Genomic DNA, 13263 nt, shown 5'->3' on the forward strand with positions numbered 1-13263 from the left:
GAAAAAAACCCTTGTTCCTCCAGTCTCGTTTCATCCTAGCTACGCAGGAAAAAAAGAAAATACCATACACTCTTCTTTTAAAAAATCATTTAATTTGGAATATTTCCAGCTTCCTCCGGAACTTCTGCTCCCTGCCCGCACCCTCCACGTAATCACACGGACTAGTAAAGTCGCTTACAAGCAATGGGAATGAACAGTGTTCTTTATATTAATAGCAACGCTTTGTACGTAGGACAAGGTGCTCGGAATTATTTGAGCTTGATTCACTCTGCCTTTTTAAACCTGTCTCTGACAACTCAGAGAAGCATAGGGGGGAAAACGTGACCTGGGCCCTCATGGGGTTTGGATGAGTGGAACTTCAGAGCCATTGAGGCACCATCAGGTGGTTGCAGAGTCAAGTGGGTATAGCACGGAGTCTGGCCTGGCCAGAATGACACATCTTCTTGACTAAGAGTAGATGAGCTTTTGACTCCTGCGGTCACCCGAGCGTTTTACACAGGGTGGCTCTCCACACTCCCGTGGTCCATCCTCATTTTTACTAGGTTACCCATCGTTCTTCCCCTCCTCCGTTTCGTTTATTTCAGTGTTATTTTATTTTCATGTGAAATACGTTCTGACCCACAGTGGATGGTGGGACCCGTGAGACCCCTTCAGCAGGCCTCTCATGCTGGACCTCAGCTGTCCAGCCCTGTGCAGCAGGAAGACGTTACCCACCCACACTCCCACCAGAAGCCTGACACCGGAGGCTTTCGTGGAGCTCGCGGCAAAGTAAACTCTGAACCTCTCCGTCACTGCCAGTTTGAGCTGTGGAGGCTTCAGCACTGCATAAAGATTTCTTTCAAATTGATCTCTTACATTCTGCCTTGGCCTCCATGTACACCATTCTTACACAGCCAGTTCTTTTTCTAAAATACAAACTTAGTTATCTCTTCCTCTCACTTGTTAAAAACCTTCTTTATTTCTTGGAGAAATATTTCTTCTTTATGTCTTGGAGAAAAAAGCCCCCAGATCCTTGGCCTAATACATAAAGACCCTACACAATACAACTCCTCGTTTCTCTCCCATCTCCTGCCACCCTGCCTCACTCCTCTACCAAGCATCTGAGTGACACCGAGCTCCTCATCATTCCCTGATGTCACCTGATTGTCTTCGATCAAAGCTTTGTACTTAGTATCCTTGGCTTCTATACCTGCCATAGGCCCTACATCAAATGTCCCTCCTGCAAAGCCTTTCCTCCCCCAGAAAGCCTCACCACACCTCGTGACTGTCGTTATACCATATTAGTTTGTTGTGTGGAGATTGCTGTTTGAGTTGACGAATCTGCCCGGTGCAAGTGTTAGCTAAATGAGTAAAGACACAGGTGCACTGAGATGGCCTCAGTTAGATGGCATTCATCTACATTTTCATACCTTAACAAAGAGTTATTGTTTTTGTTTTTGTTTTGGTAAGCAAGAGCCATGACAAACATTTCGAATCAAAATCTTTTTCTTTTTTTTAATGAGAGAGAGAGAGCGGGGGAAGGGCAGAGAGAGATGAGAAGACGCAGAATCCAAAGCAGGTTCCGTGCTATCCGTGCAAAGCCTGATGTGGGGCTTGAAGCTACAAACTGTGAGATCATGACCTGAGACAAGTTGGATGCTCAACCGACTGAGCCACCCAGATACCCCGAAATCTGTTTCTCGGTGAAGAAGCTTCTTGTGAATTAGTCTTTAAATGACAAAGGAAGCTATTCATGGATTCTACCTCAGATCTTTTGATTACTGATGCTAGAAATTTATAGAAAGATGTAAAATGTGATTCTCTGTTTTAGGCTTCAGCTCTGGCGGCATGGACTATGGCATGGTTGGCGGGAAGGAGGCTGGAACAGAGTCTCGCTTCAAACAGTGGACCTCCATGATGGAGGGCCTGCCCTCTGTAGCCACACAGGAAGCCAATATGCACAAAAATGGTAAGAGTGAGCAAAGCTTTATGAGATGGAAGTGTTCAGCCCTTAGCAAGCCTTGTAATATAGCCTTACAAATTATTTTAAAGCTGAAATCTTTAGCTTTTTGTCTCTTGATTTTTTTTTTTCCCCCCAAATCCTGTGATCACCTATGAGAGGAAGATTGGGGCTGCGTGTATTTCAAATTATGAAAACTTAAAATGCTAGTTGTAATTAAGGGATGCAAAATTTCATAATTTCAAATTATGAAAACTTAAAATGCTAGTTGTAATTAAGGGATGCAAAATTTCCCACCTGATTAAGAGTAGTAGCAGTGAACTTGAGCACCCATTAGGATAAAACCCTAATATATTGGCTGAGAGAACAGAACCCATTTTTTTGAGGTTTAAGAAATCACAACAAATACATATCATGTTGATTATTTGAACCTTTAATCTCCAAAAGATGGCCAGTAGAAGAGTACATGAAATTTGAACTTTCCCCAAAACTCTCTTGTTCTCTGTGAATTACAGCGTCCTCAAGGCAGCAGCTAAGGGCATCATGGGCTTTGGTTGTGAATTGTGGGTCCTTTCATCTCCATCGTTCTCTGGAAGCACTTCTCCATTTCCCTGTAAAACAAATAAAAGGTCTTAGAACCTTCCTTCGGCCTTTGTTTCATTCAGTGTTTATTTCATTTGACAGTAATTCACCTGGACTCACCTGTAGCCTTGAGAGGCAAGTATTAACAGGTGTTGGGCTTGTCTTGCTGCTGTTCCCTGGCAGGTCTCAGCCCCATCAGTCTGAAAACTTTCAGGGTTCCTTTGTAAACCACTATTTAATGTGTCTGCCCCAGAGGTGGTAAAGTGGCCCCATGGAGCTCTTCCCTGCTATCTCTAAGCATTATCATTTGATTTCATGCCATGAAATCAAGAATGATTTATTGAAACTATAAAATCTGTCTCTAGACTGAATAATTCAAACCCAGCATCTGCAGCTTTGGGGACTTACCCTGCTTCCTTAGGCTGATGATTCATCAGGTCCCTTTGTCCCCAAAGACATGATAGGTGCATGATAATAAATACAAGTGCCATGTGAGAGGATATCTTGAAGCTAAAATATCCACCTGCCTTTTCAGAGCTTATAGATAATGTTTTCCCCATTTCCTTAGCAATCCCCAAGGTAATCGAGCTCTTCATTTTCTACTATTCACTGTAACGTGCCCTTGAGTCAGATTTCTGTCAGTGGCTCCAGAAAAGCAAATGACTTCTTTGCTGAGCTTGGAAGGTGGTTTTGATAATACTCCTGCCGGGCCAAACCAAGCAGATTATTTTAATCAGTATTTATACAAATATGTTAATACATCATCCTGGAAATAATTTTATCTGTTTATAAACAGCATCCTAAGGGTAGATCAAGTGACATGGTGCAGCATGTGGAATTCATTTGAGAAATAAATAGGGTGGCCAAGAATTTTATTTAAAGTGAAGCTCATTTTTTGTTAGGTTAAGGGAATTTGAAGCTTTTAAGGTTGTTTTCCTGCCTCATAGCATATAAGATGCATAAAAAGGGAACAGACAGAACTGCTGAAATGCTCTCAAGAAAGCAGTTACAAAGGATCGGCTGTTCTTAGTGTGTGGGGCCGTGGGTGTCCGAGCTGCAGAGTCCCCTGCTGACCTTGTGCTGGCAGAGACCCTGGGCGGGGGTTCCATCTCATTGCTTTGGAATTCAAAGCAAGCGCATATGCTTTTCTCTCCAGTGAACTCCCTCCATTTACACAGCTTCTTCTAGCTAACCTAGGTCTGACCAGCTCCAAAGAACTTGGGTGAATGGTGTCAGGACAAGTGTAGTGAAAACGCTTCTTACGCACTGCAGCTTGTGTAGTGTTTGTCCTATTTCTGATTCTTGAGTCATCAGTATAGAAACGGGATAATGGTATGATTTGTAGGTGGTCAGAGTTTCGTTAATTTCTTAAGCCCGTGGAATTTTTAAAACTGAAAGGAAAATTGAAGAATAAGTGTGCTTTAATGAGAACCCGAGAAGCTCAGAAAGGTGAAATGAACTGTTCCTAGCCATCCTACTTATGGATTATATACTGGCTCTCCAGGGCAACCTCTTGTTCCAGAACTTTTTTTTAACTGCATAGTCAGAATACTGTTTTTGCTGGGTGTGAATCAATTTCCTCTCTCTCCTCAGGCGCTATAGTGGCCCCTGGTAAGACTCGAGGAGGGTCACCATACAACCAGTTTGATATCATCCCGAGTGACACGCTGGGTGGCCATACGGGTCCTGCTGGTGATAGCTGGTTACCTGCCAAATCTCCACCGACAAATAAAATCGGAAGTAAATCCAGCAATGCCAGTTGGCCTCCAGGTATTGTCCAGGAAATGTTTTTTCTGTGTATCGTTTGTCTTCAATTCTTAATTTCAGGCTCTGAACAGATTGCTTTTGCCAGTTACTCAGGCACTTACTTTATTTTTTCATTCAGTAATTATTGTCTGATAAAAGGAAGGTATGTGCTATGTTGTGGGAAGATAGTAAATTCACATTAGATGGGGTCTCTGCTCCATAGAGTTCAGTCAGGAAGATAAGGTGTGGACACTGGTCACCTGTAACGCAAGTAACTGTGCTAAATATTGTACAGATATAGATAAGCTGAAAGAAGTCAGAGGAGTGGAATCTGGGATCAAAGAAGGTGATGCTGGAGCTAGACTTGGGATTCATCCATGCACAGGATGCCTCATAACATGGGTTCTTCTGAAATGTCCATTTAATTGACCCGTTTATTCATTAAGCAAGTATTTGTCGTCAGATAGGTTCCAGATATGCAGTAGTGATACAATGAGACTATTTTGTTACTTTTTCCCTTCTGTTTTTATCTTGATTTAAGTCATCTGTTTTCATTGTAGAAAAAATTTTAATTTAGTAAATCAAAAATTAAAAATTGGTGTATGTCTATCTAAACCTCTTTCTGTACTGGAATATTTGTGGTAGGAATATGTGCAGTTCCATTCCACCAAAGAAGGCTCATATAATGCATATTGTTTGTATATTCTACTATATTGCTCTCCGTCATGATTGGGAAAACAAAAGTTTGTTAATCCCATCCAACAACTTTAAATATGATTTAAATTAACCAATAAAAAAAATTATAGGAGCACCTGGGTGGCTCAGTCGGTTAAGCGTCCGACTTCGGCTCAGGTCATGATCTTGTAGTTTGTGGGTTCGAGCCCCGCGTCAGGCTCTGTGCTGACAGCTCAGAACCTGGAGCCTGCTTTGGATTCTGTGTCTCCCTCTTTCTTTCCCCTCCCCTGCTCATGCTTGGTCAGTCTCTCTCTCTCTCTCTCTCTCTCTCTCTCTCAAAAATAAGTAAACATTAAAAATATTAATAAAAATAATTATAAACACTTATACATATTCTGGGCTTTCTCACTATAAGCCAAATTATTCCTGCTCTTTCTCCCTGGATGTTCCTCGAAGTCATGGTCATTTATAGTGTATTTTCTTTTGTTCATCTGAGCCAATTTCCGGTGAGATAAGTGGGAGAAGTCACTTACTTCCAACGCAGATTTTCTCCTGGTTTGTGTCCGAGATACCTGGACAGTTCTCATCAGCACCAGGTTACTTACTCCCGGTTTCACTGCTCTCGGGCCGAACTGCCCTGGAAGTAGGAAGAAAAGTGACCAGGCTAGGCACTAATGAGCTCTGGCTCACAGCCCCAGAGAAACCGAGAAGGTCGACAAGCTTGGTAACACAGAAGTGCTGCTAGCACAGTATATGTTGGGGTTGAGAGTGTGATTTTTAATTTTACGATAACTGTTTGCAATAAAATAGATTCAGTATTCTTTCACAGATCTATTTCTTGTATCAAAAACTAACTTGATTTTAACATTTTTTTTTAACATCCTCCTACCTCTAATATTGGTTCTCCTTGTTTCAGAATTCCAACCAGGAGTGCCATGGAAAGGTATCCAAAACATTGACCCTGAATCTGACCCCTATGTCACCCCAGGAAGTGTGCTGGGGGGTACAGCCACATCTCCCATTGTAGATACTGACCACCAACTTCTGCGGGATAACACCACAGGTAAATGAGCGAGGTATCCTCGGTGTTCATTCAAAACCCGGCATTTCATATTTGTCAATCTGTGGCTTCACTGGCACCTGCTAATCTAATAATTTAACCAAAAAACATAAAAATATGTAGCTTTTCAGTTTGTTTGTTTAAGATATATTTTAACCTTCCATGGAAGGGTAAATAAAATACCTAAGGTTGCACTGGTTATACTGACATCTGTCTCAAGATCTCCATCTTGTTCCTCCTGTGTCCCCAAAAGGGTCTAATTCTTCCCTCAACACCTCGCTGCCTTCACCTGGTGCCTGGCCCTACAGTGCCTCTGACAACTCCTTTACCAACGTTCATAGCACTTCAGGTACAAGTATGACCTGTTCGTTCCCCTTTGGCTTGCACTTTTCCATCAGATTCCCTTTTACAAAAGAAATGGGCATTTATTTCTTACAGAATACAATGAAAGTTGAATAGCGAGGGCAGCATAAATGGAAGCACACCTCTTGTACTGGCCATGTTCTCAAGGAGCTTCCGGTCACACAGAGACAGGATGAGACATGTAGCTTTAGGACAAGGCAGATGGTGACATCATTGCAAGGAGCTTGTGAGCATTGAGAGGACAGGGGTCAGATCTTTGTGCCGCAAGCGTTTTTCTTTAACCAGTTTGCCAAAGGAGTCATGGCCCATGAGGAGAACCAGGGACGTTTACCAAGTTGTTCCTAAGGCAACCAGTTCTAGTTTGCTTTCCTTAAAAAAAAAAAAAAATTCCTTCCACTTATAGACAAAGGCTACAGGCAGATGGCCAAAGGCAAAATAAAAAAGAGGCCCTTAATTAATTCTACCAACATTTGTTGAGTTCCTTATATATTTTTTTTTCTAAGACGATAGGGAATGAAAACTTAATGGATATAGTAAAACCATCTGACTTTTATATCTTAATGGATATAATAAAGCATCCGACTCTTGGTTTCCTCTCAGTTCATGATCCCACAGTTTGTGGGATTGAGCCCCGTGTCTGGCTCTGTGCTGAAGCGTGGAGCCTGCTTGGGATTCTCTCTTCGCCCCCTTACCCTGTTGGCACATGCTCTCTCACTCTCTCAAAACAACAACGACAACAAAGAGCTGATGTAATTTGCCTCAGGTCTGTGTGCATATGTAAAGGAGCCAACTCAAAAATCCGTGTTTCTAACCACTACCCTACATTATTCTTTTGGGGGCTTTTTTTCTTTACATGTAAAAACTGATATTTTCACTCAACTCTTTTATTCCAGTAACTGCCCATATCTCCGGTTGAACCAGATAAAAATCTTTTGTCTACAGTTGGACGTTCATCTGAGAGATGACCCAAGAGTCACCCCAGACTTGTCTAAACTGAATGTACATCTCTGCCCCTCCCCTACATCGTCTTTCCTCCTTAACTAAGTTTTTGTGTTTGTTTTAATGACGCTTCCAGCATCAGTGGGTCACAAAGTCTCCTGATTTTTCTCACTTGCTGCCTGAGTCCAAGTGGTGAGGGTGTCTCCCAGGGAGTGTATTCTGCAGCCATATCTCCTACCCATTCTCCATCCTACTTGCTGTCACCCAGGCTGAGACCCAGGTTTAAATACTACGTACCAAATCTAGTGCAAGAACTCCTGGTAGCATCCTCATCAGCCTTCACCCTACCTTTCTGGCCTTCTGTACCTCTCTGGCCTTGTGAAATGGTGTTCAGCCAAAACTGAAGAAAAATACATTTGGTACAGATAGAGTTTAAAGGATATTCATCTATATTCTCCTGTCTCTCTGAGCCCATCCACTTTTTTGTTTGTTTGTTTTTAAATGTTTATTTTTTAGAGTGAGATTGAGAGCACAAGCAGGGAAGGGGCAAAGAGTAAGAGAAGGAGGGAGAGAGAGAATCCCAAACAGGATCCGTGCTGTCAGCAGAGAGTCTGTTACAGGGCTCAGTCCCACAAACCATGAGATCATGACCTGAGCTGAAATCAAAAGCTGGACACTTAACCAACTAAGCCACCCAAGCACTCCAAGCCCATCTGTTCGTAAAATCCTTCCAGACCTGTCTTTGCCATGCCTTTGATGATGACATAACAGTGTTTTCTCCTCTGTGCATTGAACATATGTGATGATACCTCCAGCTACCAATTCTGCTATTCACCTGTTCCATCTTCTCATGTGAATTTGAAGTTCTTAAGAATAACTTTATATTACCCACAGCACTGATTTAAAATATAATAAGCCCTTAGCAAATATTTGTTGATTTTTTTTTTTTTTTTTTTTTTTTTTTTTTTTTTTTTCCAAAATCTGTTTGAATATTGGGACACCTGGCTGGCTCAGACAGTAGAACATGTGACTCTTGATCTCAGGGTTGTAAGTTTAAGCATCATGTTTGGTGTAGACATTACTTAAAAATAAAAAATTTTAAAAAAAATCTGTTTGAATATTGATAGCTTAATCACAATCAAGAAAATTAGAAGTTTCTAATGTACTTCCCATTCAGCCAGTGAGTATTTATAGAATAGTTTTGCTAAGGTTCACATTCTACTATATCTTTACGTAAGACTAATGGTTTTAAGAAAACTTCCCTTGAATGAATCTTCCTTTTCAGGCTTGTTTGGCTAAGAAAGTAGTAGAGAATTAGTTATCATTAAATCTTCAGTTCATGTGTTGTTGATTCAGAGTAATAGTCATTGAAAATTTTATATTTAGTGTTATTTTGTATTGCTAGTCTCAAGATGTGTACTTACTATTTTTAGAATACTATTTATATGTATACACAAAATTTATGTAGATTGACAAAAGTGATCTATTTAACCTTACTCCTTCCTTAATTTTGTCTTCTTTATAGCAAAGTTCCCTGATTACAAATCAACATGGTCCCCAGATCCCATAGGACACAACCCCACTCATCTCTCCAACAAGATGTGGAAAAACCATATTTCCTCAAGGAACACTACACCGCTGCCCCGCCCACCTCCTGGTCTGACCAACCCCAAACCATCATCTCCCTGGAGCAGCACAGCACCCCGATCGGTCAGGGGTTGGGGGACACAGGACTCACGGCTTGCCTCAGGTGACAAGGACTCGCCTAAAGGAGCATCATTGTTCAAACACAAGGGGCTTATGTTAACACCAAAAAAGACATGAAGTCTTCACAAGAGAGGAAATCACGGTTGTCTGGTAGAGGAAAGAGTATCTCTGGAGTGGAAAGTTGCAGTTCGGTCTAGGGCAGAGGTAGCCAAGAACTCGCAAGGGACAGATGAAGTAAAAACGACACACAGCAGCGTGAGAACATTAGGAGGGAAATGTGGCCTTACAAATGAGGTGTGAGAGTGCACAGGGTTACAAGGTCTAGGGGAAGAGAAACTGACCATTAAGTGACAGGATGAATGCGGTTAGAGGGACGTGTAAAATAGAAGACCGTTTATAAAAGGAGAGAAGACACACGGGGCCTATGTGAAAACGTTTTCTCACTCATGGCTTTCTGAATTTTTTTACTGCTCTTCCTAATTTTTTCTTCTGGTTACTTACAGCCTCTACTTGGAGTGATGGTGGTTCAGTTCGTCCCAGTTACTGGCTGGTTCTTCACAATCTCACTCCACAGGTAACCATGCTTCCTTGTGATTTTCGAGACAGGATTTGATTGTGTTAAGCAAGGGAAACTCAGGTGTGAAATGTTGCCAAATAATAACAAAGCTCATTAATTTCCTGCTTGCTACTCAGAGGTCCAGCATGCAGGGGTGGGCCTCCCCACCCGAGGCTCGAAGCCTATTCCTGAGCGGGGATTGTTGGCCCAACAAGGCTTGGGGCTCAATATCAAACATTTTTATGCTTCATAAATAATTAACCATCCATCTCTGCAGTAGAAGAAATCTGTCAATTTCATAGCTTAAATGCCACATGGGTGCTTTCAGTTTTCCATCTGTTATTCTCTTCTTTGTAGATGGCATTACTAATTTGCTCTCTTCAGAACATGCCCTCTAGGTTGTTTTTACAGTGATGGGTTTCATTTGCCCCAAGCCAGTCTGTCACCTTGTTTGCTTGATAACTGACATACTTGTGGCAGTATTATGTTGAACACGCAAATGAGATTAAGTGAACCCATTGAAACTGAGCCTGTGACCTTCATTTGGACTTGACAGCACAACCTTTACAGCACCTTGTTAAAAGGAGTCAATTATGCCTCCCTCCCTTTGACACATAGAAGGAATTGTCTAGCATTTAATTCATAACTGGATTCATGCGCACTTTAGTAAGCTAGCTAGCATTTTCTAGAGTGTTCCCATGGGATATTAATAGGTCTCTGGCCTAATATGTTTGGAACATGTACTTGATTAAACAAAATTAAGCGGGTTTCTTCACTGTGAGACTTATTAGACTCTTTAATATGCTAACATGTATTATCCTCTGTGGAGAAATACAGCTTCTCCTAAATTTACCTGCCCAGTGAACCTGTTTGTGGAACCTGTTTGTGGGGAGTGAGTCCAGGGTTTGTATTTAGGGTACATGTTGAGAAAGGCAGTTTCATAAATACAGTTAACATGAAGAAGAGTCTGGGTTGGCTCTTACTCGGCTTAAAGCCCCAGGTGGGTTATTAGCTACGAATCAACTGAAGTGTAAAAATTTTATACGACCATACTCAAATCTGTATATGCCTCATTAGAACATGACAACATTCTAAAGTTGTCACACAGTGTGGTGGGTATATGGTGAGGACGAGAGAGGCCGTAAAGTCTACGCTGTGTTGAAAGGAACTTGGACAAGCTAGCCTGCTGTTCGCTTCTGTTTTATCCTATGAAAAATAGTAAGTTCATGTGTGTATATACATAATGTGAATCTGGGGGTTAACTGTGCTCATATAAGAAAGAACTGATGAATTTTAAAACTCAAGTACCTAATAGACTAATCCCGATGGTAGCTTAGAAAACGGTTATATGGGCAAATCTTTGGAACCTGGATAAATGTACTTTTCATCACCTAAAATCTGTTTAGAGGGCATCTGTCCTGAAAGGTCACTTGTGGCCCACACGGACATGCTCATAGAGTTGATTTCCATTTTCTGTAAAGAACTGTGGTGATGCTGCTGGTTTCCATCCTGCAGGGTTTCCATAGTGAAACCACACAATGTTTCCACTGCCACCGCCGGTAGCACAGTTTCTGAGGCTGTTCTGATAGTAATCTGTTTCCCTTCCAAAGAAATGAACTTAATGTTGGACTGAGCAGCCTGTCTAAACCTAGTTAAGATCTCAATACAAGTAAATTCATCAGAGTGAATAAGTGCATCTGTTCATCCGAGTCCAGAGTGAGAGAAACTGTCTGTAAACGGTGAACATCTGGAGAGTCTGGCCAACATGAGGCTGAGGGTGGCAGGGTTCACAGAGAAGCAGGCACAAAGGCTCGTCCTGAGATGGGCAGCGTGGGAGTCCAAGGACACTGGTGTTGTCTGTGAGCTAGGTCAGCCAGCAACATTCTCATCAGGGTGTGGGGATGCCTGGGTGGCTCAGTCGGTTAAGTGTCCGACTTCAGCTCAGGTCATGATCTCATGGTGTGTGGGTTCGAGTCCCACGTTGGACTCCGTGCTAACAGCATGGGGCCTGCTTGGGATTCTCTCTCTCTCCCTCTCTCCCTCTCTGCCCCTCTCCCACTCTCTGTCTCTCTCTCTCTCTCTCTCTCTCAAAATAAATAAATTTAAAAAAAAATTTAAAAACCACTAAACCGTCAAGGAGGTTAGCAGTGCTTTTCTTGTGTCCTCCTTTAGCTCTCTGTGAGATTATTAACCAGGGGAGTGGAGAATAGTTCAAATACGACGTTACTAATGAGGTCGAGAACTTGTCTTAAGTTCCTGTTCGGGCGCCATCCTGTTTCTGCTTTCTAAAGGCTCTCACAAGTCAACACTCATTCATGTGTTTACCTCTTAAAAACAGACTACAGGTCGAATCATAGGATTTGTCTTGAGCTGTGTTTTTGCAAACTTTCTTTTTGTAGTATGGGCACATTAGATCTCAGCCCGTGCTTTGAATTAACTTAAAATTTGCCTTTAAGACCTCTATTGAGTGCACTCTTTCCTGCTTTGAGTCCTTCCTTCCTTTGTCCAAGACTTACTTAGTGCCGATATCATTATTTACAAACCAGAAGCCCTTCTCCTCCTCATATACAAGAAAGGCCATTTGACTTCTGTTCACACCCTACCTCCAGTTTTTAACTCATGAATATCATTACTCCTTAGATTGATGGGTCAACGTTGAGAACCATCTGCATGCAGCATGGCCCACTGCTGACATTCCATCTGAACCTAACCCAGGGCACTGCCCTGATCCGATACAGCACCAAACAGGAGGCAGCCAAGGCCCAGACTGCACTGCACATGTGAGTACCCATCCTACGCTCACTGAGACAAACACGCACGAAGATGCACACGTGAGTATTCTGGCACCTGCTTCATAAAGCAAAGATCCACGAGAACATGCATAAAAACAGCATCCTGGCATAAGCAATTGCTTGGTACGGAGGGGACGGATCTTTTCTACCTCCCCAAGTGTGGATTGCCCTGCATATCTGTGTAGGCCCGTAATCAGAATTCCAAAAGTAAAGAATTTATGAAGTCATGAAGCAGTGAGTAAATTTTAATACCGTAAAACAAAGCCCCAGTGTTCAGGAGAATGTGAAACATTGTAGGTGCCGTCACTTTTTCTAATAGAATCTGGTTGCTTACTTTGTCTTCTTTGTTGAAACGCTGTGGCTTGGCGGGTAGCAGAGGTTTTTGTCTTACGTAGGTGGGACTGGATCACACTTTGACTGTCCCCCCTCCCAGCTGCTGTCAAACTGGTAGCCCGGGAAGAGCTGACTCTCTGGCTCCAGGCCCCGACAGAAAGCTACAAACAGAACGAGCAAGCAGTGGTGACTCTCAGGCGATGAGCCCGGCCCAGAGGCAGAGCAGTGGCACTTCCAGATGTGTGAGGTTGAGTCACCTTGATGTTTGCACTGTGACCTTTTACTTCCCATTGGGAAAAGAAAGATGACATTTTTCTCAACATACAAATTCCAAAAGGATAGCGATACGTGGTACCCCCTAGTAGTCTTTGGAGGTCTTGAGATTTAGTGATCCCTTACTGCTTTAGTACAGTATTTCTCAATCACCTGGTCTGGTTAAAATGCAGGTTTTGATCCCGTAGGCCTGGGGTGGGGCCTGTGATTCTGCATTTTAGAAAGCTTCCAGGGGATGTGGAAGCTGCTGGTCAGAGGAGCATACTTTGAACATCAAGGACTCTGGGACTCGAAACCC

General features: G+C 42.5%; 1 protein-coding gene and 1 long non-coding RNA gene across 16 annotated transcripts in view; one reads left to right on the top strand and one right to left on the bottom strand.

The window, feature by feature from the left end:
• Positions 1-13263, top strand: part of TNRC6B (trinucleotide repeat containing adaptor 6B) — a 256980-nt gene that overhangs the window by 230847 nt on the left and 12870 nt on the right. For all 15 annotated transcript variants that reach the window (XM_053894740.1, XM_053894745.1, XM_053894738.1 and 12 more), the window contains 7 exons: positions 1811-1948; positions 4115-4291; positions 5859-6005; positions 6256-6351; positions 8830-9054; positions 9515-9585; positions 12208-12347. In XM_053894740.1, the coding sequence (XP_053750715.1) occupies positions 1811-1948; positions 4115-4291; positions 5859-6005; positions 6256-6351; positions 8830-9054; positions 9515-9585; positions 12208-12347 (994 nt within the window). The remainder of the gene's footprint in view (positions 1-1810; positions 1949-4114; positions 4292-5858; positions 6006-6255; positions 6352-8829; positions 9055-9514; positions 9586-12207; positions 12348-13263) is intronic.
• The window catches only part of LOC128774916 (uncharacterized), a 188742-nt gene that overhangs the window by 160051 nt on the left and 15428 nt on the right, over positions 1-13263 (bottom strand). The window lies entirely within an intron of this gene.

The sequence above is a fragment of the Panthera pardus genome, unplaced genomic scaffold, assembly GCF_024362965.1.
Source record: "Panthera pardus isolate Hobbes unplaced genomic scaffold, ASM2436296v1 HiC_scaffold_6, whole genome shotgun sequence".
Classification (NCBI taxonomy): domain Eukaryota; kingdom Metazoa; phylum Chordata; class Mammalia; order Carnivora; family Felidae; genus Panthera; species Panthera pardus.